At 36.8% G+C, this 24,281-nt stretch overlaps 1 protein-coding gene across 3 annotated transcripts in view; it reads right to left on the reverse strand.

Moving 5' to 3' along the window:
* Positions 1 to 24,281, reverse strand: part of WAPL (WAPL cohesin release factor) — a 90,870-nt gene that overhangs the window by 23,536 nt on the left and 43,053 nt on the right. For 2 of the 3 annotated variants that reach the window (XM_027062469.2, XM_027062468.2), the window contains exons 5-8: positions 3,335 to 3,430; positions 1,900 to 2,052; positions 1,517 to 1,653; positions 690 to 801 (exon numbers count right to left, since the gene is read on the reverse strand). In XM_027062469.2, the coding sequence (XP_026918270.1) occupies positions 690 to 801; positions 1,517 to 1,653; positions 1,900 to 2,052; positions 3,335 to 3,430 (498 nt within the window). The remainder of the gene's footprint in view (positions 1 to 689; positions 802 to 1,516; positions 1,654 to 1,899; positions 2,053 to 3,334; positions 3,431 to 24,281) is intronic. The other variant, XM_053207646.1, reaches the window with a different exon arrangement.

The raw sequence follows: 24,281 nt of genomic DNA on the forward strand, positions 1-24,281 counted from the left end.
GGAGTTCTCCCAACTCAGGGTTAAGTACACTGTTTTCAGTTTCAGAATATTCACTATCAAACTGTGTCACCTAATCTGCATTTAAAACATAATTTCCTTGAGCAAAAATATAATAAAATGATCTGAAAACACCACTACTGATAATGATAAATGATTTTTTTCCCAATTTGAAAAATGTTAAACCCAACTTTTATTACATATGCTTGATTTTTAAGAGACAGTGTCAAAGCCATAATGAAAATGAGATTTCTTTTCACAATGGGCTAGAACTAGATTCAACATCCAAACAAAATGTCTAAATATTTTTTTTAAATTTCAAACCATTTTTCTCATGCTTTCAATAGAATAAAGATTTTTTTTTCAGCATCTTATGATTAAAGGAAATCAATGCATACAGAATTAAATATTCAGTATAGTATGGTATAGTATGTTAGGTATGAAATCAGAATGATGTTTTAATAGTATAAATTAACAAATTAAGAGAAAACAGGGTCATGAGAAAACATCCTTAAATAATGTATTAAGCAAAAAACTTCTAGCATTAAGCTCTATATATTCAGCAAATAAAACTAACTGAACCCAAAATTAGGAAATACTCATATATGAATAACCAATGAAGATATTTTTCAATAGCTAAATAGACTAAAATTTTAAAATAATGCTTCCTAATCCCAGAAACTTAAAAATACCTGATGGTGCTGGGAATCATCCAAGGTTTTAAAAACCATTGCTACCATTCCGTGTGCTCTCAGGTGCATTCGAAAACTGGGCATGGCACATTTAGTAGCCAAGCTAATAACACTAGGAGAAAACAGACTAGGTTAGGGGGACTGAAAATAGCTAGTGCATTAGTTTTTTGTTTGTGCAATACCAAAACAAGCAAATGGGGAGAGGTGAGGGGTGTCAAAGCACTACCCATTGAGATCACAATATAAAACACATGGGCAAAATGAATTATTAAAAACCTGTTGATGCATAGTGATTAGGTATGCTATATTAAAAAATGTAACTAACATACAGTAGTCTTTAGTGTATTACTACTACCATTAAAAGCGAAAGGTCTCAGCTACTTTTTGTAACTAACACTTTTGTTGTATCAGGACTATAGACAATGTTTGATTGGATATATTCCAATTGACTGGATAATTCAAACTAAGATATTCAATCTATTATAGTATGCAAAAGATGATCCAAATCAAAACATGCTTAAAACAAATTTATTACTTGTCTAAAATTTAGGGATGAAAAATAATTTTAATGATTTTTTTAATGTAACACTTCTTTTAGGCATCTGTAAACTGAAGACTGTACTATACTAAATGGCTATGATCATCCAACTTTCCATTGTCCATGTAGAATCAAGTTCCTCATGAGAAATCAATCACATTCTAACTTATCACTGACTATAAAATACATTCATGATAATAAACTCACAAATGTTTGGCTCTACTCGGCTGGAAAGTGTTAATAAGATATAGCATGCACATAATTATCAAATATAAAAATAAGATCTTACCTAAGGCAACGTGTGTTTAGAGGCTGACTGCTCTTTAAGCCACTTAACAGGTACTCAATGTCATCAGTGAACTCTTGATTTTCACCAAATTCCACCACATCATTGAAGTGCTTCACATGCTGAACAACTGTATATAACTGCCAAGAAAAATAAGTCCTCCTCTTTTATAACCACGAACTAGCATACTTAAATCTACGGGCTTGCTGTACTTCATTTAAAAGTGTATAAAACAGTTCAATATATGGCAACTAAAAGAAATGTTTTTAAAATCATTGGTAGTACTAGGAAAAGATAAGTTCGTGGATATCTGTTCAAGACATTAAAAGGCTAAATGTTACATACAAAAATTTATCCACGTGCAGTAAAACTATATAGCTGCTTACTTCTTTGTCTTCTTTTCTGCATTTCAGTGCAGTAACTATATCTTGGTAGGGCTGAGTAGGTATTGTCACAGTTTTTATCACTTTGGGTGGTGGTGCAGGAGCCTTAAAAACTCCATCATCTTTTTGATTTGGTTCCTTTGAAGACAGCCTCACCTATTAATAAAGGTATTAAATTATTGTTCTAAATAAATATAAAAAAATAGTAATAACTCATCTACCTAGTAAATTTGGCTTAAAAAAAAAGTGGGAAAAGCCTCTGAAAGGTCATAAAGGGCTACTTTGAAATTCCATGCACTACTAGGTAAGACTCAACAAAAGAACCACTTGGGAATTCTTTCTGGTCTTTTTTAACCTCAGATTTCACAGACAATCTATTATTTGTCTCCAGGACCATTAGAAGGAATAAAGAACCACAATTACATACATAACACTGAGAAAAGCTAGGAAAGGGACAATCAAACTACAACAGATAGACAAAAGAACTTTTAAAGTACAAGAATCTGGGGGCGCTTGGGTGGCTCAGTAGGTTAAGCATTCGACTTTGGCTCAGGTCATGATCTTGCGGTTTGTGAGTTCAAGCCCCACATCAGGCTCTGTGCTAACAGCTCAGAGTCTGGAGCCTGCTTCAGATTTTGTATCCCCCCTTTCTCTGCCCCTCCCCCAATCATACAATGTCTCTCTCTGTCTCAAAAATAAATAAACACTAAAAAAAAGAAAAGGTACAAGAATCTTCAATTTAGGGTATAAATAGTCATAATGAAAGGCTGGTATATAATTACTAATAGACACAATGATGATTCTATACTAGTAAACACAGTTGAATATACTCAACTTAAGGAGACAGGGAACTGTATATATAGAGATCTCTATCCCTAACTCTTTTGAATTCATCACTTGATAGCTCCAGACGACTGAGGTATTACCATTAACCTAGAAATATTAATCTATGGTCCTTTCAGTTATTCTGAAGAAAATAATTTGATAACCTTTTCAAATGTGTTTTGAATGGAAAGGTATTACTGGAATGAAGGATAAAGCTCTCCTCTGAAAAGTAAATGAACCACTCAAAGCTACTCGAAGATCTATGTAGGATGTAATTTATAATATAGCTCTAGTAGCTAATTACAAAATTCAAATATGGAATAATTTACCCTTAAAACACTAAATACAGTAATTCCAGAATGTGGGTCAAGGGTAAAAAGTGGTCCAATATTTTTTAAGGCTCTTATCTATAAACTAGTAGCACCAGACTTTCCATTATCCTGTCCATAATCCTCACTTTTCCAATGATTAAACTGAAGCCACTCAATTTTAATGAGGAAGTCCAAAATATACTGTTGAAATCAAAGATTTTCAAACTGTGAATAAAGATAGCAATGGCTTAATTTATAATCTATTAAACAAAAAAATGAAACAAAATGTACAGTTCACTTACTGTGGCACTCTGAGGTTTTACTATTGGTGGCCCAGGCAGCTCTTCCGAGTCTGGATGGTTCCAATGTCTGGCATTATATACAGCTTTTGTAGGAGACTAGAGAGATGAGAAAAAGGTCACCTGTTTCCTTATTTTGCATCATTATAAAAGTAACTCATTTAATAAATAAAAATTCACTAAGAATAACTTAAATACATAAACATATATCCTAGACAAAGCAGGACAGACAATACCTAGCTTGTATTCCCACCGTGCTCTCATGCCTATGGAATCACTGTGGTATTCTGCCACAAAATCAACAATTAGTGCTGTGGGCAACTATTACCAATCTTGTACTAACTTACTTATCAACACAGTCTACTCAACATATACTGTATTCCTCCTACTACTGATTCATGCTCCATATTCTTCCAGTGGTGGAAATAAGGCAGCTTATGAAAAGTAATAAAGTTCCGTATATTCATATGTAAGTGAAACTATGGGGGGCCAGATGAGTACCATTACTGAGAAGTTTTCAAATTTTTAAAAAGTAGTTACATATATTAATATAGTTAAATATTAGTAGTAACTATTAGTGTAAATTAGTAGTTACAAATTTTTAAAAAGTAGTTACATATATATATTTTAAAAAGTAGTTACCATATATTACGTAACATATATTACATACAGTGGAATCTAAAGCAGTACTATGTAATACATATATGATTTCTGCAGCAAAATGTCGGCATATTCACATGAAGTGGGATAAAGATATAAATGAACATGCTCCACCTCAGTCAAGGTTAGTGTGCTGGCAAGTTAATTTAATATAAACTTAAAATAATTTTCAATTTTAACATTCTCAATTTCAGAATTGAGAATAAAGAACCATGAACCCCTATAATCAAATCCATAGAATTAAATCTGTATGAAAAGCACAAAAATCTTCACTTTTAAAAGGTGACTGATTGGGGCGGGGCGCCTGGGTGGCTCAGTCGGTTAAGCGACCGACTTCGGCTCAGGTCATGATCTCACAGTCCGTGAGTTTGAGCTCCGCGTCGGGCTCTGTGCTGACAGCTCAGAGCCTGGAACCTGTTTCAGATTCTGTGTCTCCCTCTCTCTGACCCTCCCCCATTCATGCTCTGTCTCTCTCTGTCTCAAAAATAAATAAACATTAAAAAAAAAATTTTTAAAAAAAAGGTGACTGATTAAACAAAAGCTGAGAACACTTTTGCCATTCTTTACAAAAGTTATGTTCAAGTTTGTTCTTTAATCGTCAAATAAATGTTTGATCTCCTTAAGAGATTTTCTGTTTATAAGAGTATAATAACTCACACTTTCAGTACTACAGACAAAAAATAGAAGTACAAGTTGGGAGGTGCCTGGGTGGCTCAGTTGGTTAAGCACCTGACTTGATTTTAGCGTTCAAGTCATGATCTCATGGTTCTGTGGGTTCAAGTCCCATGTCAGGCTCTGCATTGATAGTTCAGAGCCTGCTTGGGATTCTCTCTCTCTCTCCCTCTCTCTCTGTCCCTCCCCTGCTGGCACTTGCTCACTCTAAATAAATATACAAACTTAAAAAAAAAAAAAGTACAAGTTAGGAAACATACTTTTAAGACAGGCCAAAAATTTACATAACAAATAACCTTCCTCCCTTACTAGCTGCAGTAAACAAACATAACAGGAACCAAGCATCAAAGTTATCTTTTTCCAAATACTATCTTTAAAACAACCATGTTGTGACATCAAGGTAACAGTGTAAGCTCTACAATAACTAGTTTATTGAAAGATAAAGTTTAAGTTGATTTGCATATTAAATGTGTCAGAAAAATCGTAATACTAAAAGGAATCCTACTTTGAAACTTGCATAGTCTCTCACCTATACTACGTATATAAACCCACTATTCTTACATACCGGCTTACATAAAGTGAGGATGCATTAGTAATCTAAAGCAATTTATGCACTCCAACAATGATTTAATGAGGCCTCTTGAGGTACTACGACATAGAAAAGATCCAGCATAAATTTTAAAATCTAGCTCTCTATTTCTTACTGTTCTTCTCTCAAACATCAGCTATATAATCCATATGCCTGCTAGTTGTTAGATTCTTCATTTAAGCAACTTCTGACACCCAAAGCATAGTCATGAGCCCAGGAAGTTAAAGGACATTTGGAAAGAACAGGTGCCTCAAAGCCCAATCACTATACTTCTTTTTAAAAAGCATTGATCTCCAATAATAATCTTCTGGATAATAATAAGGTATTTGGTTTCACAGGTAACAAAACAGCAGGGCAGATCTAAATTAAATAGACCACCTTCCAGTTAACTGTGAGTGGTGATATACCTAAGCAGACTTAGGAACCAGATGGTCTGTATTAAAATCCAGATGAACAGTAAGCCCTACTATTAGTTACTAAACATTTTACTTATCTGAGGATTAAATGAAAATATATAAAACATTTAGAAGAGTGCCGAAAAGAATATGTGCTGTGTTAAGTATTACCTATTATTAATAATATTAATGGTAATAGTTGCTAAGTGATGATGTGTAATTCTGACACTAGCATCTCCAAAAGAAAATTGGGAGTATGTGGTCTATTCATCTAACAGAGAATTGCAATGAAGAAATGAAATAACTGACATGAAAACACATCTTACCAAGTATTACTGTTACAAAAATCAGACTGGGATACACTATTCTAACTCATCTCAAAAGTCTTTGAACAATATCATTGATGAATACAGATGGAAAAACTCTCAACAGAATACTAGAAAACTGAATTCAACAGCACACTAAAAGGATCATATACCATGACCAAGTGGGATTTATCAGTGGAATGCAAGAAAAATTATCAATGGAATGCAAGAATAATTCAAAATATGAAAATCAACCAATGTGATAAATCAAACTAACAGAATGGACAAAATTCTGTCCATCATCACAATTTGGTGCAAAAAAAAAAAAAAAAAAAAAAAAAGCATTTGACAAAACTGAACAGCCTTTCATGATAAAAACACTCAACAAACTAGGAATACAAGGAAATTACCTAAATATAATAAAGGTCACATATTAAAAGCCCCAAACTAACACACTCAACAGTAAAAAACTGAAAGGTTTTCCTTCAAGATCAGTATTAAGGCAAGAATGGCCATTCTCACCAATTCTATTTAACATAGACATACCAAAAAGTAATTAGGCAAGATAAAAAAAATTAAAAATATCCAAATTGGAAAAGAAGTACAATTTTATCTGTTAATAGATGACACAATCTTGTGTGTAAGAAAACTCAAAAGATTCCACCAAAAAACCCCAAACTGTTAGAACTAATAAATATATTCACTTAAGTTGTATGATACAAACTCAACATACAAAAATCTGTTGCATTTCTATACAATTACAAAAGAACAATCCAAATCCAAAAAGGAAATGAAGAAAACCCCATTTACAAAAGCATTAAAAAAAAAAAAAGAAAGAAAGAAAAAAGAAAAAGAAACCTGAAGAATAAACTAAGGAAGCAAAAGACTGTACACACTGACAGGTACAAAACATTACTGAAATAAATTAAGGAAGACACAAATAAATGGAAAGACATCTTGTGTTCATGGACTGTAAGGCTTAATATTGTTAAAATGGCCATACTACCCAAAGGGATCTATAGGTTCAATGCAATTCCTATCAAAATCCCAATGTATTCTTTACAGAAAAGATAAAACACAAACTTAAAATTCATATGGAATCACAAAAGACCTTGAATTGCCCAAACGATCTTCACAAAGAACAAAAAAACTGGAGGCCTCACACTTCCTGGTACCAAAACACATTATAAGGGCACCTGGGTGGCTCAGTTGGTTGAGCATCCGGCTGTGGCTCAGGACTACATCAAACTGAAAGGTTTCTACACAGCAGAGGAAACAATCAAAAGAATAAAAAGGCAACCTATAAATGGAAGAAATATTTGCAAACCATATATTTAATAAGGGGTCACTATCCAAAATATATAGGGAATACCTACAATTCAATCTCACAAAAAACCAAATCAAAACTGATTTAAGAAATAGGCAAAGGACTTGAACAGAAATTGCTCCAAAGAAGAGAAAGAAACAACAGGTTTCTGAAAAGTTCATCATCACAAATCACATGTGAAATGTAAATAAAAATCGTAATAAATATCACCTTACACCCATTAGAATGGCCATTATAAAAAAAAACCCAGAAAATAACAAGTGTTGGCAAGGATGCAGAGAAAAACTGGAATACACGTGCACTGGCTGGTGGGAATTTAAATGGTGCAGCCACTATGGAAAACAATTGAGGAACAGGAGATTCCTCAAACACGTTAAAATAGAACTTCCCTCAATAGCCAAACTATGGAGAGAATCCAAATGTCCATTAATTTATGAATGGATAAAGATGTAGTGTGTACGTACACACACACACACACACACACACACACACACACACACACACACACACACACGATGGAATATTACTCGGCCATCAAAAAGAATGAAAAAGAATGAAATCTTGCCACTGGCAATAACATGGATGGAGCTAGAAAGTATAATGCTAAATGAAATAAATCAGAGAAAGGCAGATACTATATGATTTCACTCATATGTGGAATTTAAGAAACAAAACAGATGATGGGGCAGCTAGTTGGGTGGCTCAGTCAGTTGAGCATCCAACTTCAGCTCAGGTCATGATCTCGTGGTTCATGGGTTCAAGCCCTGCATTGAGCTCTGTACTGACAGCTCAGGGCCTGGAGCCTGCATCAGATTCCGTGTCTCCCTCTCTCTCTCTCTGCCCCTCCCCTGTTCACACTGTCTCTCTCTCTCTCTCTCAAAAATAAATACACATTAAAAATTTTTTAATTAAAAAAAAAAACAGATGAACATATGGGAAGGGGGAGAGAAGAGAGGGAAACAAACCACAAGAGACTCTTAATGAAATCAAACTACGGGTTGACAGAGGAAGGTGGGTGGGAGATGGGCTAGATGGGTGATGGCTATTAGGGAGGAAACTCGTGATGCGCACTGGGTGTTGTATCTAAGTAATGAATCACTGAATTCTATCCCTGAAACCAATACTGCACTGTATGTTAACTAAAAAATTTAAATTAAAAAAAAAAAAAGGAAAAAAAATAGAACCAATTATCAAAAAAATTGAAATCAAGATCTTGAAAATTTTTCACTCTCATGGTCACTGTAGCATTATTCACAATAGCCAAGAGGTGAAAACCTATCAAAAGATGAATGGATAGGGGCACCTGGATGGCTCAGTTGGTAGAGCATGCAACTCGATCTCAGGGTTGTGAGTTCGAGCCCTACGTTAGGTGTAGAAATTGCTTAAAAATAAAATTTTTAAAAAGAAAAAAACCACAGATACAGAGAATGTGATATATCCATACAATAGACTATTATCAGCCATAAAACAGGAAAATCCTATCATATGCTACAATACTGATGAACCTTTAGGATGTTATGCTAAATGAAGTAAGCCTAACAGGACTAATACTGCATGATTCCACTTATGTAAGGTATGTAAAGTAGTCAAACTCATACAAAAAGAAAGCAGAGTAGTAGCCAGGACCTTAAGGGAGGTGGGAAATAAGGGGCTGCTGCTATTCATTGCATACAAAAAAATAATATAAAATGAAAAAGTTCTAGTGTTCTGTTGTATAACATTGTGCTTATAGTTAACAATAATATTGTATTGTACACTTAGAAATTTCCTAAGAGGTAAATTCCATGTTGTGTTTACCAAAATAAATTCTTTTTGAAAAGCCCCTAAAGCCTAACAGGATACAGAATAACCAAATAACTTATATTAAAGGGACATATTCAAGGAACTTTCTATTTACTCTGTTGAACAAAGAGATTTAGTAATACTGTTATTTTATTTTTTAAATGTATTTATTTATTTATTTTTGAGAGAGAGCAAGCAGGTATCGAGGCACACATGGGGAAGGGGCAGAGAGAGAGAGGGAGACGGAAAATCCAAAGCAGGCTCACAGCTGCCAGGACAGAACCCTATGTGCGGCTCAAACTCATGAAAAGACGAGATCACGAGATCATGACCTGAGCCGAAGTCGGACACTTAACTGACAGAGCCACCCAAGCACCCCAGTAATACAGTTATTTTAAAAGTTTTTGTAGAGTGATTGGGTTGTTCCATTGGTTAAGCATTCACCTCTTGATTTCAGCTCAGGTCATGATCTCAGGGTTTGTGGGATCAAGTCCCACATCTGCTTGGGATTCTTCTCTCTCTCTCTGTCTCTCTCTCTCTCTCTCTGCCCTTCCCCCCACTCATGGCTCATGCTCTCAAAATAAATAAACTTTAAAAAAAGGTTTTGACTTTTTACCATTTTAGTACTTAACTAAATGAAAGTGGATCTAATTAGATCCTCAACTATTATTTCAAAGTTTTATGTGATTAATATAGGTTTAATAAAGGGAGGAGGAGATGAAGATACATACTATTATCTAAAAATTAAAATAAAAAAATCTGCAGGTGGCATGCACATAGATACACAAGGGGCAATGGTTGGGGGGTAAGGACAACACTGACAGACTCTGAGCTCTTTACATCATTCCAAAATGATGTATGACAACTGCACATGCACTGAAGTGAATTGTTTATGGAGACTACACAAAAATACTATGTCACATGCTAAGTTCACTCAGTGAAAGTGACTGTGTATAGTACCTGCAAAAATACCACTTAAGAATCGACTTTTCATGGAAGATGAAATCATCCTTATCATTCAGCAACCTAGCTAAGTTTAAACTAGGTCATTCTGACTGCACCACTACACTAGGCTTACCTTTAATCTTGTTAATTTTATTCTCGCTTAAAAACCAGACATATCACATTAAACAAATTCCTTAACTTTTTGCTGTGTTAAAATATTTGTGGGTTCTGTTTGTTCTGTAATCTAATAAGGAGAATATTACAAAATAAGTAAGAAAGCTCCTTAAGAATACTCAAACATTTGGGGTGCCTAGGTGGCTCAATCGATTAAATGTCCGACTCTTGGTTTCAGCTAAGGTCATGATCTCACAGTTTGTGGCTCAGAGCCTGCTTGGGATTCTCTCTCTCTCTCAAAACAAACAACAAAAAAGGAGCACTGTAACATTTTTTTAAGTTAAAATGTTCATTTATTTTAGACAGGGACAGAAAGTGAGTGGGGAAGGGGCAGAGAGAGAGGGAGACAGAATCCAAAGCAGGCTCCAGGCTCCGAGCTGTCAGCACAGAGCCTGATGTGGGGCTCAAACTCACAAACCATGAGATTGTGACCTGATCTGAAGTCGGAGGCTTAACCAACTGAGCCACCAAGGCGCCCCTTATATTTCTTTACATTTATTTATTTTGAGAGAGAGAGAGAATGTGAACAGGAGTGGGCAGAGAAAGGGAGAAAGAGAGAATTCCAAGCAGGCTCCACACAGAGCCTGATGCAGGCTCAAACTCACAAACCGTGAGATCATGACCTGAGCCAAAACCAAGAGTCAGACTCTTAACCGACTGAGCCACCCAGATGCCCAAGAATACTCTAACATTTTAAAGATCTGGAATCATTTTAACATATTTCAATCTTAGTAATCTTAAACACATACTATTTTATTCAACTCTCCAGGGGCACGACAAACAAGAACCCTAAGTACAACACTCTATTAGAGCTAAGGGGAAAACATTCCAGTAACAGACCTATGGGAGCATTTATCCATGAGAGAGAATCCAGTTTCTATGAGAACAATGGATAAAAATTGGGTCTTTACAATTTTAATGCCAAGGCCATGCTTAACAGATTGGCTTATTGAATCATAATTACAAAGCAGAGGAAAGAATTCCTTCACCAAAAGCTAAGAAGAAATGACAATATTATGCTATCCTTCACTGAGATGGCTCCCAAAAGGGAAAAAAATTGGATAATTGCTTTTAAGCCATATGAATTTTTTTTAACAGTACCAAATTTATTTCTGAGTTTTAAAGAAGACTATGTACTAAATGAGGACAAAAATAGTAAGCTGATTAGAATTCATCTAGCCTTACCCACACAAGGATATCATGAGAACAGAATCACACTCTAACCAGTAATTCAATCAGCAGGCTGTACAATGAAATGAGTTCTGAAAGAATCAAGTGCTGCAACACACAAGTGTGTGTGTGTGTGTGTGTGTGTGTGTGTGTGTGTGTGTGAGAGAGAGAGAGAGTTCACATGCACACATGTGCCTGTGGTACTTTAGTGGCAATTCAAAAAGGGGAAATTAAGTCTGGCTTTAAAAAAAACGTTAAGGAGTTTAAAAAAATTTTTTTAATGTTTATTTATTTTTGAGAGAGAGAGAGAGAGAGAGAGAGAGAGAGGGACATAGTTAATCAGGGGAGGGCCAGAGAGAGGGAGACGCAGAATCCGAAGCAGGCTCCAGGCTCTGAGCGGTCAGTGCACAGCCCATGCGGGGCTCGAACTCACTGACCGTGAGATCATGACCTGAGCCAAAGTCAGACACTCAACCGACTAAGCCACCCAAGTGCCCCTTAAACATTAAGGAGTTTTTTATTTTTTTAAATTTTTTAAAATTTTAACGTTTATTTATGTTTGAGACAGAGACAGAGCATGAACAGTGGAGGGGCAGAGAGAGAGGGAGACACAGAATCTGAAATAGGCTCCAGGCTCTGAGCGGTCAGCACAGAGCCCGACGCGGGGCTCGAACTCACGGACCGTGAGATCATGACCTGAGCCGAAGTCGGATGCTTAACCGACCGAGCCACCCAGGCGCCCCAAGGAGTTTTTTGAAAGATGGATGATAGAAGCAGAGGAAATCTGAGGGAGAAAGGTTTACAAAGATTAAGATAACTGGGGCGCCTGGGTGACTTAGTTAAGCATCCAACTTCGACATCTCACGGTCCCTGAGTTCGAGCCCCGCGTTGGGCTCTGTACTGACATCTCACAGCCTGGAGCCTGCTTTGGATTCTGTGTCAACCCCACCCTCCCCAGCTCTCTGCCCTTCCTCCACTCATGTTCTGTCTCACACAAATAAATGTTTAAAAAAAAAAAATTTTTTTTTAACAAAGATTAGGATAACTTAGCTTTTTATTTATTTTTTTAAAGAATGAGTGATATCTTTTTTTTTAATTTTTTTTTAATGTTTATTTATTTATTTTTGAGACAGAGAGAGATAGAGCATGAACAGGGGAGGGTCAGAGAGAGAGAGGGAGACACAGAATCAGAAGCAGGCTCCAGGCTCTGAGCTGTCAGCCTAGAGCCCAACGCGGGGCTCGAACTCACAGACTGTGAGATCATGACCGGAGCCGAAGTTGGACGCTTAACCGACTGAGTCACCCAGGCACCCCATTTTAGCTTTTTAGAACTTTCCTTTAATTATAATCACATAATCTCAAGTTGTTCCACCCTATTACAAAAAAAAACCTTAAAAAGATTTTCATGTGTTATTAAATATTTAGATTAAATTATTTGAGGAAAAAAAGGCAGATATCCCTAAATTAAATAGAAAATGTACTGCTGTGATGCCTGGGTAGCTCAGTAAGTTGAACATCTGACTGTTGATTTCAGCTCAGGTCATGACCTCACAGGTTCCTAAAATGGAGCCCTGCATTGGGCTCTGCACTGACATCATGGAGCCTGCTTGGGATTCTCTCTCTCCCCCTCTCTCTCTGCCCCTTCCACGTACACGCAAAACCATGTGCACGCATGCACACTCTGTCTCAAAATAAACAAACATTGAAAAAAAAAAACCACACTGCTAAGAACAAGACATTTATAATAGATTAACACAGAGCACTATGCAGAGAATACAGTCTATAAGTACAAGGGAGAAATGTGAGCTTAAAATCTTTTCTACCGGATTCAATTAAACTCCGTAAATATCTTTTAAAGAAATGGCCTATTTTTATGAAAAAATTGTTAATTCCTAGCTACATGAAGAACAAGGCACACTACTACTCAGTTATTTGTTGAGTATACGTCAAAAGTGGTAACTGGTAGCAATGACTTTATAGAAACAGGCCATGACTGGGGCACCTGGGTGGCTCAGTCAGCTGAGCATCCAACTCTTGATTTCAGCTCAGGTCATGATCCCAGGGCCGTGGGATCAAGCCCCATGTCAGACTCTGCACTGAACGTGGAACCTGCTTATGATTCTCCCTCCCTCCCTCCCTCTCTCCCCCTCTCCCTCTAAACTAAAAAAGAGGTGGGGGCAGGGGGGACGCTTTGGTGGCTCAATCGGTTAAGCATCCACTTCAGCTCAGGTCAGGATCTCAGGGTTCATGAAGTTCGAGCCCCTCATCGGACTCTCTGCTGTCAGCACAGAGCCCACTTTGGATCCTGTCTCCCTCTCTCCCTGTCCCTCCCCTGCTTGTGTGCTCTCTCTCAAAAATAAACATTAAAATAATAATAATTAATAATAATAATAATAACAACAAAATCTTTTTAAAAAGAGGCTGTTGTAGGGGTACCTGGGTGGCTCAGTGGGTTAAGCATCTGACTTCGGCTCAGGTCATGATCTCGCGGCTTGTGAGTCTGGGCCCCAGGTCAGGCTCTGTGCTGACAGCTCAGAGCCTGGAGCCTACTTTGGATTCTGTGTCTCCCTCTCTCTCTGGCCTCCCTCACTTGTGCCCTGTCTCTCTCTCTCTCCCTCTCTCTCAAAAATAAATTTTAAAATGTAAAAGAAAAAAAAAGTTAAAAAAAAGGTAGGCTATTGTCATGTTAGAATTTAAAATATCATAATTTGTGCATAAACTGCAAAATATCCAGATAACAAAGCATAAATTCAATCCTTGGCACTTTAGGAAAACTATTACAACTTAGCCTACAATTCAACAACTATAAAAAATACTACAATGAGCCATGATAAAATTATCAGCTGAATTAGGGGCATCATGTTTTATAACTAAAAATGTTTACATTAAGTATATAATGGACCAGTTGTATTAAGCTGAGGATTATCAAATTTAGAAATATGAAAAGAGAAGCCATAAATATCCTGAGACACCTATCTATGGCTAGAAAACATTCATTTCCTCTTCTTTTTCTTTCACAATATGTAGTTAGAGGAACACCTGGGTGGCTCAGTCAGTTAAGTGTCCAACTTTTGGCTCAGGTCACGATCTCACTGTGAGTTTGAGCCCTGTATTGGGCTCGCTGCTGGCAGCAGAGTCCACTTTGGATCCTCTGTCCCACTCTCTCTCTGCCCCTCCCCTGCTCAAGCATGCATACGCTCACTCTCTCAAAAATAAATACACATTTAAAACTGTCTTAAAAAAAAAAAGAATAGGTAGCTGCACACATGCTTGTCCTGATTTTCCAACCTCTCTTGCTGCTTGTGTGGCACATGACTAAGTCCAAGTCAATGATGAGTGAACAGAAGTACAGTACACCTTGTGGGTCCTGGTCTAGGAATGGATCACTGCTCACACCTTCCCATTCCTTCTATATGCTTTAATAGTATAGAGATGACAGAACACTATCACAGAGGAAACTCGACTCTGACAATACAGCAACTGGAAAATAGTCCAGAGGTAAACAGCCAAGGACTGAGAAAAGTAAGCTACCTACTTAAAAATTTATTTGGGGTGTCTTTTATAGTAAGCAAAGCTAAATCCTAAAACACCTGAATAATCTTCAGCTGAAATTAGGACCAAATAATTATAGTGATGTACTGAATATACAACATTTTACCAACACTGTATTTGTGTATCTACATTACCTACACATGTATAACTACAATTTAAAAGATGTAAACAGGGATGCCTGCTGCCTGGGTGGCTCAGCTGGTTAACTGTCTGACTCTTGATTTCAGCTCAGGTAATGATCTCACAGCTCAGGGTTCAACCCCACATCAGGCTTTGCATTAACAGTGCACAGCTTGCTTGGGATTCTGTCTTCCTCTTTCCCTGCCCCTCCCCTGCTCACACATTCACTCTCTATCTCAAAAATAAACAAACATTAAAAAATAAATAAATAAGAGATGAAAACATGTAAGAGAATGGACAAACAAACAAAAAAAAAACCAGGAAAAAATGCAATCTAAACCCAACATAAAAAAAATTAGAACTATATATACTCTGAGGATAAACCCAGAGTGATTTCCAAGAGTTATTAAATTTAAAAAAGCACAAAAGAGGACATACAGATGCTACCTTTTATATAAGAAGGAAGAAAAATGAGATAATTTGTGCTTATTTTTTAAAAAGGAAACACAGGGGTGCCTGGCTGGCTCAGTAGGTAGAGCATGCAACTCTTGATCTCAGGGTTGTGAGTTCAAGCCCCATATTGGGCATGAAGGCTTCTTTTAAATAATGAATAAGATAGGAAACACAGAAAGGATAAAATAGAAAATAATGAAGTTGGTTCTCTACACAAGGTAGCTGATGGGCTGAAACATATCTCAACAACGTGACTCTTAACTGAACTTACCTTTTTGTGTATTTGTGACTTTTGGAAGCATGTTACCACTGTAAATATTCAAAAAACAAATCAATAAGAATGGAAGGGGAAAAAAAAACTAAAACTGGAAGCCAGAAAAAAAAAAAACATATTCATAATTCAAATGAATATCAAATGCACTGAAGAAAAAACAGAAAGACAGACTAAGAGGCAGGCAGACAGAACTAATCAAAGCAACTTACAAACATACTATTTCACTTAATACCCTCAGTGGGTAGCAGCACTGGGTGGGGCAAATACAGGATTGCAAAAATTAAAATAAAATAAAAATCCTGAGTACATTAGACTTATTGTAATACATGGACAAAGCAATTCTCTATTTTAGGTGTATTGTAGATATTGTATTGTAGGTGCATTGAGTCAATGTGTTGATGTTGCTGGGAGTCAAGGTTAAGAGAGAAGGCAAGAAAGAACCCTATGGGGATAGATTAATATTGGAGATAGTATGCATTCATGATTTTTAGAACACATATATGCATATGCAGAAACATGTATGCAGGTGAACATATACATGCATGTTTTCTACTGTCATCTGCTAAAAGGGCCAAGAAGCAATGAGCACATCTAGTACCAAGATCCTAGTCTCTAATACCACTGCCCATAGGGAAGAGGGACTCATTAGAGAATGAAACTGATTCCAGGGCTAGAGCAGAGGTACAAGATGAGCCTGGAATATCGTGTTCTGCCAAAAAAGTACAGAAGTGCTCATACAGAAGATGGTATGTTACAGGCACAAAAGAGTCAGCTTTAAAAGGCCAAAAGAGGACAAATTTAGCTCCAAAATAAGTAATGAATTATAAACCATTAAAAGAGAGAGAGAGATTCATAAGTCTATACTGATAAAAAAAAAAAAAAAAAGGGAGATGGGTTCATGCAGAGTGCTGAAGAATGTGGAGGGAGTGTGAGAGATGGGGATTATTTTGTAACCAGCATAGTAATAAACACTGGATCATCAAAGAATCATCATGTATACTAAATCTAAGAGTATAGTCTAATGAAAGATAGGGTATTTGAATAGTCTTAAAGTATCTCCTCAAAGACTGCTTTTTAGTTTCAAGGGAAAAAAAACAGTTATATACAGTAGAGGCATAGACAACCCCTTGTGTGGGTGATCATAATGAACATCCTCCAGATGTGATACACTGAAAAGAATACACCATCACTTATGCAGTATCTGGATCTAAAATGAATAACCTGAATCCAATCAAGATAAAGCTTGAGACTAAACCAAAATGAGATGCCTTTTCTTTAAGGGATCAGGTGTGTCAGAGTCATAAAAGATAAAGATTATGGAAATACTCCAGTTTTAGAAGAGACTAAAGAGATTTAACAGCTAAATGAAATACCTCACCCTAGACTGGATCCTGTACCAGAAGAGAAGAAAATGCTACAAAGGACATTATTGTGTCAACTAACTAAATTGAAACAACAGTTTAGGTAAAAATATTGGAACAATGTTAAATTTACTAGTTTGAGTACTATGATGTGGACCTAGCACTGAGTAGGAAATGCACACTGTATTTAAGGGTAAAAGGCCAGGATATATGTGACCTAAATATCCAAAAAAAAAAAAAAAAAAAAAAAAAAAAAAAGTATGCAAGTATATGGATGTATACAGACAAATATAGACACAGAACAAATGAAAAAAATACATGTTAAGTTAGTCAGGATAAGGAGTGTTCTTTGTACTATTTTATTTTTCCAACTCTTCTGTAGTTTTGAAAATATTTCTGGGGCACGTGGGTGGCTCAGTCTGTTAAGCATCTGGCTTCCACTCAGGGCATGATCTTGCAGTTCGTGGGTTCGAGCCCCACATCAGGCTCTGTGCTAACAGCTCAGAGACTGAAACCTGCTTCAGATTCTGTGTCTCCCTCTATCTCTGCCCCTTCTCCACTCACATTCTATCTCTTTCTCTCAAAAATAAACACATTAAAAAAGGGGGGGGAAGTATTTCCAAATAAAAAATTTTAATTTAAATTATTTTCCAAATTAAAAAAAATGTAAATTCTCTTAGGGACACCTGGGTAGCTCAGTTGGTTGATTGTCAACTCTTGATTTCAGCTCAGGTCATGATGTCGTGCTTCTTGAGTTTGAGCCCTTCATCAGGCTCTGCACCAACTGCAATATGAATGCTGGGATTCTCTCTCTCTCCCTCTCTCTCTGCCCCTCCCCAGATCCTGCTTGCTCACACGCATGCCTCCACTAACATGCACTCTCTCTCTCTCTCTCTCTCTCAAAATAAGTAAACTTAGAAAACCTGTAAAATAGAGAAAGTAGAAATTAGGGCACCTGGTTAAGCTGGCTAAGCGCCCAACTCTTCATTTTCAGCTCAGGTCATGATCTCACACTGACACATTGGAGCCTGTGTGGGGTTCTCTCTCCCTCTCTGCCCCTCTCCTGCCCATGCTCTCTCTCTCTCTTACTAAATTAAAAGAAATTTTTAACTTTAAAAATAAAACAAGGTAGAAATCTTTTACCATTGTATCAGTTAATATTTTAATTTCCATGAAGCAATTATATCAAATGCAGATAAATTAAAGAAAGTAGGAAGTCAAAGAGTAATAAAAAAATGAATACAACCTTAGAACAGGCAATCTTACAAGTGGGAAGGGATAAAGATATCCTTCACTAATAAGCTGAAATTAAATACTGTTAATTAAGTAACCTACCAATAACAAATGAAAGTTTTTTTAGGCTTATTTTTTTTTCCAATAATTTCTACACCCAATGTGGGGCTCAAATTCATGACCCCAAGATCGAGAGTCACATGCTCTTCCGACTGAGCCAGCCAAGTGCCCCAACAAATGAAAGTTTAATAGCAATACCTTACTTGGTTGAGATACAGAAAAAAATCAAAATATAACCCATACTTGGCCCAAGGGTGGTAAGGGTTTTCTATTTTTAATAGTCCTTCCTAAAAAGTAAAGGGGCCACTAACAACCATCTCTGCCCCGGCTTCTAAGCTTGAAGTTGTATTTGTGGTAGGCCCTAGGAAATCTACCAAGACAAAAGGCTTGAATTTTGTCTTTACCTCATTCTATTCCTTACTGTTTCTTAATAGAATTTCCTCATTTATTTTTAACCTGGTCCTACCAAACTTCTATCTGTATATTTTCTCCAATGTTTTTTTATATAGGCAACATATAAATCATAATTAAGCATAAATAGATACAACTGTATTTCAATTTAATATAAAATTTCAAATCAAGTCAAATTAAAAGGCTAAAACAGAAAAAACAAGAGACAGAAACAAGAATGGACCATTAGTTTTGGAGGTAATCCTTATATGCTTTTTTTTTTTTTTTTTTGATGCTTATTTATTTTGAGAGAGCAAGAGAGCGAGAGAGAATCCCAAGCAGGCTCTGGAACCTGGAGCCTGATGCAAGGCTCGATCCCAGGGACCATGGAATCTTGACCTGAGCTGAACCAAGAGTCAGATGCTTGGGGAACCTGGGTGGCTCAGTCAGTTAAGTGTCAGGCTTCAGCTCGGGTCATGATCTCATGGTTCATGGGTTTGAGGCCCACATCGGGCTCTGTGCTGACAGCTCAGAGCCTGGAGCCTGCTTCAGATTCTATGCCTGCCTCTCTCTCTGCCCCTCCCCCACTCCCACTCTGGCTCTCTCTCTCTCTAAAATAAATAAGCATTTAAAAAAAGTTAGAGAGAGAGAGAGAGAGAGAGAGAGAGAGAGAGAGAGAGAAATGCTTAACTGACTGAGCCACCACGTGCCCCAATTCTTTTATTAAGTCCTCATGAAGAGAAAAAAACCTTATTTTTTAGACTTCAAGGATATAGAACATAATGACTATCATAATAACACATACATGAATCTAGAGTTTACATTTCTGGACACAATGTTGTAACAGGGACCAAATTCACTTTGCCACATGAAAATAACAAACTGAACAAAATCTATGAAACAGTTTTCAGACAACGGACATCAAATAGCATATAGCACAATGATCCCTAAGAAGGCAAATATATAAGGTAAGCCCTATAATTGCCTGAGTTCCCAGGGAGTGACACAGGAAGGAAGAATTCACAGTCCAACCAGTAGCAGTCTCTCTTATGGAGATGGAACCAGGAGCCCGGGGAGATGAAGGTGGCTAGTTTGTACAGCACAGTACCAGAGAAGAGAGCTGTTCAAAGAACTCTGGATATACAAAGGGGCCCCACCGAATATGTAGCTGAGTAATGATGAGCAAATATGTGAAGAAAATACTTAAGGGAAAGAACTTCCCTCAGAAAAGCAAGGAAACAATTCCTAGGCTGTTCTTTCTCAGAGCTGGGGCAAGTTCATGTCCCCACTAGCCACAGTGAAAAGCCTTGTAATTCAGGGGAATCAGGTGATATATTTTGGGGGGGGGGGAGGGTGAACCCTAAAAGCTGCTCACCCATCTAAAATTTAAATGCCTTGTAAGGATCAAACATAAATGTATCTCAGAATAAGTCAAATGATATAAGGAAATATCCAACGTCCAACAAAGTAAAAGCCTAAATGAGTAGGATTCAATCAAAGATTATCAGGCATGCAAAGAAGTAGGAAAATACGACCCATAATACGAAAAATCAATCCACAGAAACAAACCCAGAAACAATACAGATGATAGAACCAGTAGACAAGAACATTAAAAAATAATTATAACTGTATTCTAGATATTTAAGATAAAGGAAATACTGAATATGTGAAGTAGACAATAAAAATACAAAACAGATCTAAACTTTCAGAGATGAAAATTGTAATGGCTGGGATTAATACCTGCTACACACTACAGAACATCAAAATGCAATAGCAGAAACAATCAAAAATATAACAGAAAACAAACAGACTCTTAACTACAGAGAACTGATGGCTACCAATGCAGAGGTGGGTGGGTGGGGATGTGTGAAATAGGTGATGGGGATTAATGATACACTTATCACAATGAGCACTGAGTAATGTTCAGAACTGCTGAATCCCTATACTATGGGAACTAATAGAACACTGTATTGTTAGCTATACAGGTAATTAAAAATATGGTAATACAGATTTTTGATTCATTAAAAAAAAGAAAAAGGTGAAAATATCCCATTCTAGCTTGGAGGATCTAAGTTACTTTGAAGAGATGCACAGCTTTAAATAAAGAGTTTCTGGACACAACATCCCACAATTACTTTAACTTCATAATTTCCAAGTAAACTGGACCCCTGGGTCCACTTTGCAGCCCAAACCTCAAATTGATCTCTTCACGAACAGTACCACCTTGCTGTGAGCCTCTCAGACACCATTTCATTTAAGTTTCACCCAAACTCCCCAGTTCCCCCAAAATTCTACAAAAACTATTCTTTGGTAAGATGCTCCATCATTCTTCTGGTGTGCAGTATGCTTTATTGCCATAAGTCAATAACATTCTGTCAGACTACAGGTTTTAGCAGCTGATTTTTGGCTGACTGAGGTAGGACTAGTGTAACTCAAGTTCTGAAAGGGGGATAAAGAAAAAAGTATTCGAAGGATATTGGCTGAAATTTTTCCAAATCTGATAGGCTTACCAATCTTGAAATAATAAATAAATAAATATATATATATATATATATATATATACATATTTAGTACTAAATATTCCTTGCTGAAAGATACTTCCATGAACCCCAGCAATAAACATTTATGAACTCGTTCTATAGCTCAGACACTGAGAATGTGAAGGTAAAAAAATATGGTCACCATCCTCAAAAAATTACACATCTTTTGTTAACTTGTGATCATCATTAGCATGAAGTCATCAGAGCATCAAGAAAATAAAGTCTAGCTAAGAGTTTTCTGGATGTCTGAATCCGATGAACTCTAAATAAAATATATTACAAACTGGAAAGACAAATTCCAAAAAATAAGCACCCTAATACGCATGTACACACTCTTTGGCTAAGTGTCAAATGTATGTCAAAGCTATCAGGTTCTTGATAACCTACAGCTATTATTTTTTCATTTCAAACTTCATTTTCCGGGAAATAAGTTACAGAAAAATATTTTGAACTTTCAAACTTTAAAGGCACTTGAACTATAGAAAATGAAAAGATTAATAGCACTTTTATTCTTTATTCCAGACTAAAATATTACAAGAAAAAAAACCCACAAGAATTAATCAAGAAAATAATTTGTATTTTCCTAAGTCTTTATGTAAATCAGATCAATAATTTAAGTACCTGATTTACTATTTAAGCTAAATTCTACCTATATAAAAAGGTGACAGTTGCTTCTGCTTTGAAACAAACACAATGATGAAATATTAAGACTAACCAAAAGTTCTCACAGAGAGAAAAACATTCTACCTCAGACAGCCTTTTACAGACTTATTCTTTTTTGTATCCTCAGCACCTAACACAGTGAAAGCAAGTATTATATGTTTAATAATAAAAACAATCACAAAGAAAAGCCAACTAAAACTGACCTTCTTTCACACCCTGGATCAGCCAGAACATGCTCAGCTTCAACAACTCTTTGGATCAGCCACCTAGGAGCTATAAATGGGTAGTTGTGGCTTTTTACTTGTACACTTTGGCCAGTACCCCCATTAGCAAGCTGATGGCTAGTCTCTTTTTTTTCTTCCAGGCACCACACTCATTTATATCTCAGGTTTCTAGTCCATGAGAATATAGTAAATTTCACACTACCACCTTGATGACTGGATCCCAGGATGATCAGTGAATCCCCAGGCATAGAACAAAGGTAATCACGGGTAAAACAATTTGATAGAAAAATAAGCTACTTCATGAGAGTGAATTTTAACTGCTGAAGGATACTGTGAAGGAACATCTGCTCTTGGGTGGGAGGTGGAACTACTTGTCCTTTAAAAATCTCTTCTGTTGTAAGAGTTGACAACCTATATAAATTCATTTTATGAAACAAAAAAATGGGCTTATAAAATTATAAAGTTACACTTAACTTTAAAAACTGCAGCTTTATGTAATCTTAACAAGTATAATATATAGCCACAATTTACACTGATAATCAAATTTTATTTTATTTTTTTTAAATGTTTATTTTTGAAAGAAAGTGAGAGAGCGCGGGGGGGGGGGGGGGGGCAGGCAAAAGGATCTGAAGTGGGCTCCTCACTGACAGCAGAGAGCCCAACATGGGGCTCAAACCCATGAACCATGAGATCATGACCTGAGCTAAAGTCAGATGCTCAACTGCCTCAACCCAGGAGCCCCAGATAATCAAATTTTAATTCAATTACTCAGAAGCCCACTATTCAGTATCATACTGAATGACAGAAAGGAAGAAAAAAATAAAGTCCACAAAGTTCCTTTGAGAGTCAGATAAAAGATGCTACCAGATGGGCCCAACACTAAACTATAGGAAAATGATAAAAATGAAGATACTGGGTATTTGAGAACTGAAACAGAGACTGACAAATACAATTAGTTTCATCAGTGACCCAGCAGCAGTCTTTACTAGCAAAATAAGATGGCCAAACTCCCAGGTAAAATATAACCCTCCAAGCACTGAAGATTAGTTAGGATGATCACACAGATAATGGGGCAGAAAGAAAAGAGGGCAGAAAGGCAGCAGCTGAATGGAAAGCTAGAAATCAAACAAAAAGCAGGGAAAGCAAAAGAAATTAAGTATATTAGCACATATATGACAACTGCAAATAACAGAATGCAGGAAAACGATATCCAACAATCAGAAATAGGATGGCACTTTTTTTTTTAATGTTTATTTATTTCTGAGAGAGAGAGAGAGAAAGAGTACAAGCAGGGGAGGGGCAGAGAAAGAGGGAGACAGAGAATACGAAGTGGCCTCTATGCTGGCAGCAGAGAGCCCAATGCCGAGCTTAAACACTCGAACCATGATATCATGACCTGAGCCTAAGTCTGACACTTAACCAACTGAGCCACCCAGGTGCCCCAGGATGGCACTTTAAAAACAAACAAAAAAAAAGGCATCAAAATTGACAAATGACCAATAAAACCATATATAGAAACAACAGGCACTTAAATACAGATACATTCCAACCTAATTCCTCAAACTCTCATTTTTTCCCTCCCTAGCAAGTGACAACTTTTCTGGGTAATCATTTCAACTATTCTTTTTTTTTTTTTTTGGTAAAGTTTGTTTATGTATGTATGTTTGTTTTTGAGAAAGAGACAGAGCGTGAGTGGGGCAGAGACAGACAGAAAGACATGGAATCCAAAGCAGGTTCCAGGCTCTGAGCTGGCAGCACAGAGCCCGACGTGGGGCTTGAACTCATGAACGTGAGATCATGACCTGAGACGAAGTTGGATGCTTAACTGACGGAGCCACCCAGGCGCCCTTTATTTATTTTGAGAGACAGAGAGAGAAGGAGGGAGAATCCCAAGCAGGCTCCACACTGTCAGCACAGAGTTCTACTCGGGGCACCACAAACCGTGAGATGACGACCTGAGCCAAAATCGAGAGTCAGACGCTTAACCAACTGAGCCACCCAGGTTGCCCCTCAACTATACTCTTACCAGAAGTTTTCCTCACCCTGCTCATCTTCATTCTG

Source organism: Acinonyx jubatus, chromosome D2, assembly GCF_027475565.1.
Source record: "Acinonyx jubatus isolate Ajub_Pintada_27869175 chromosome D2, VMU_Ajub_asm_v1.0, whole genome shotgun sequence".
NCBI classification, from domain to species: Eukaryota; Metazoa; Chordata; class Mammalia; order Carnivora; family Felidae; genus Acinonyx; species Acinonyx jubatus.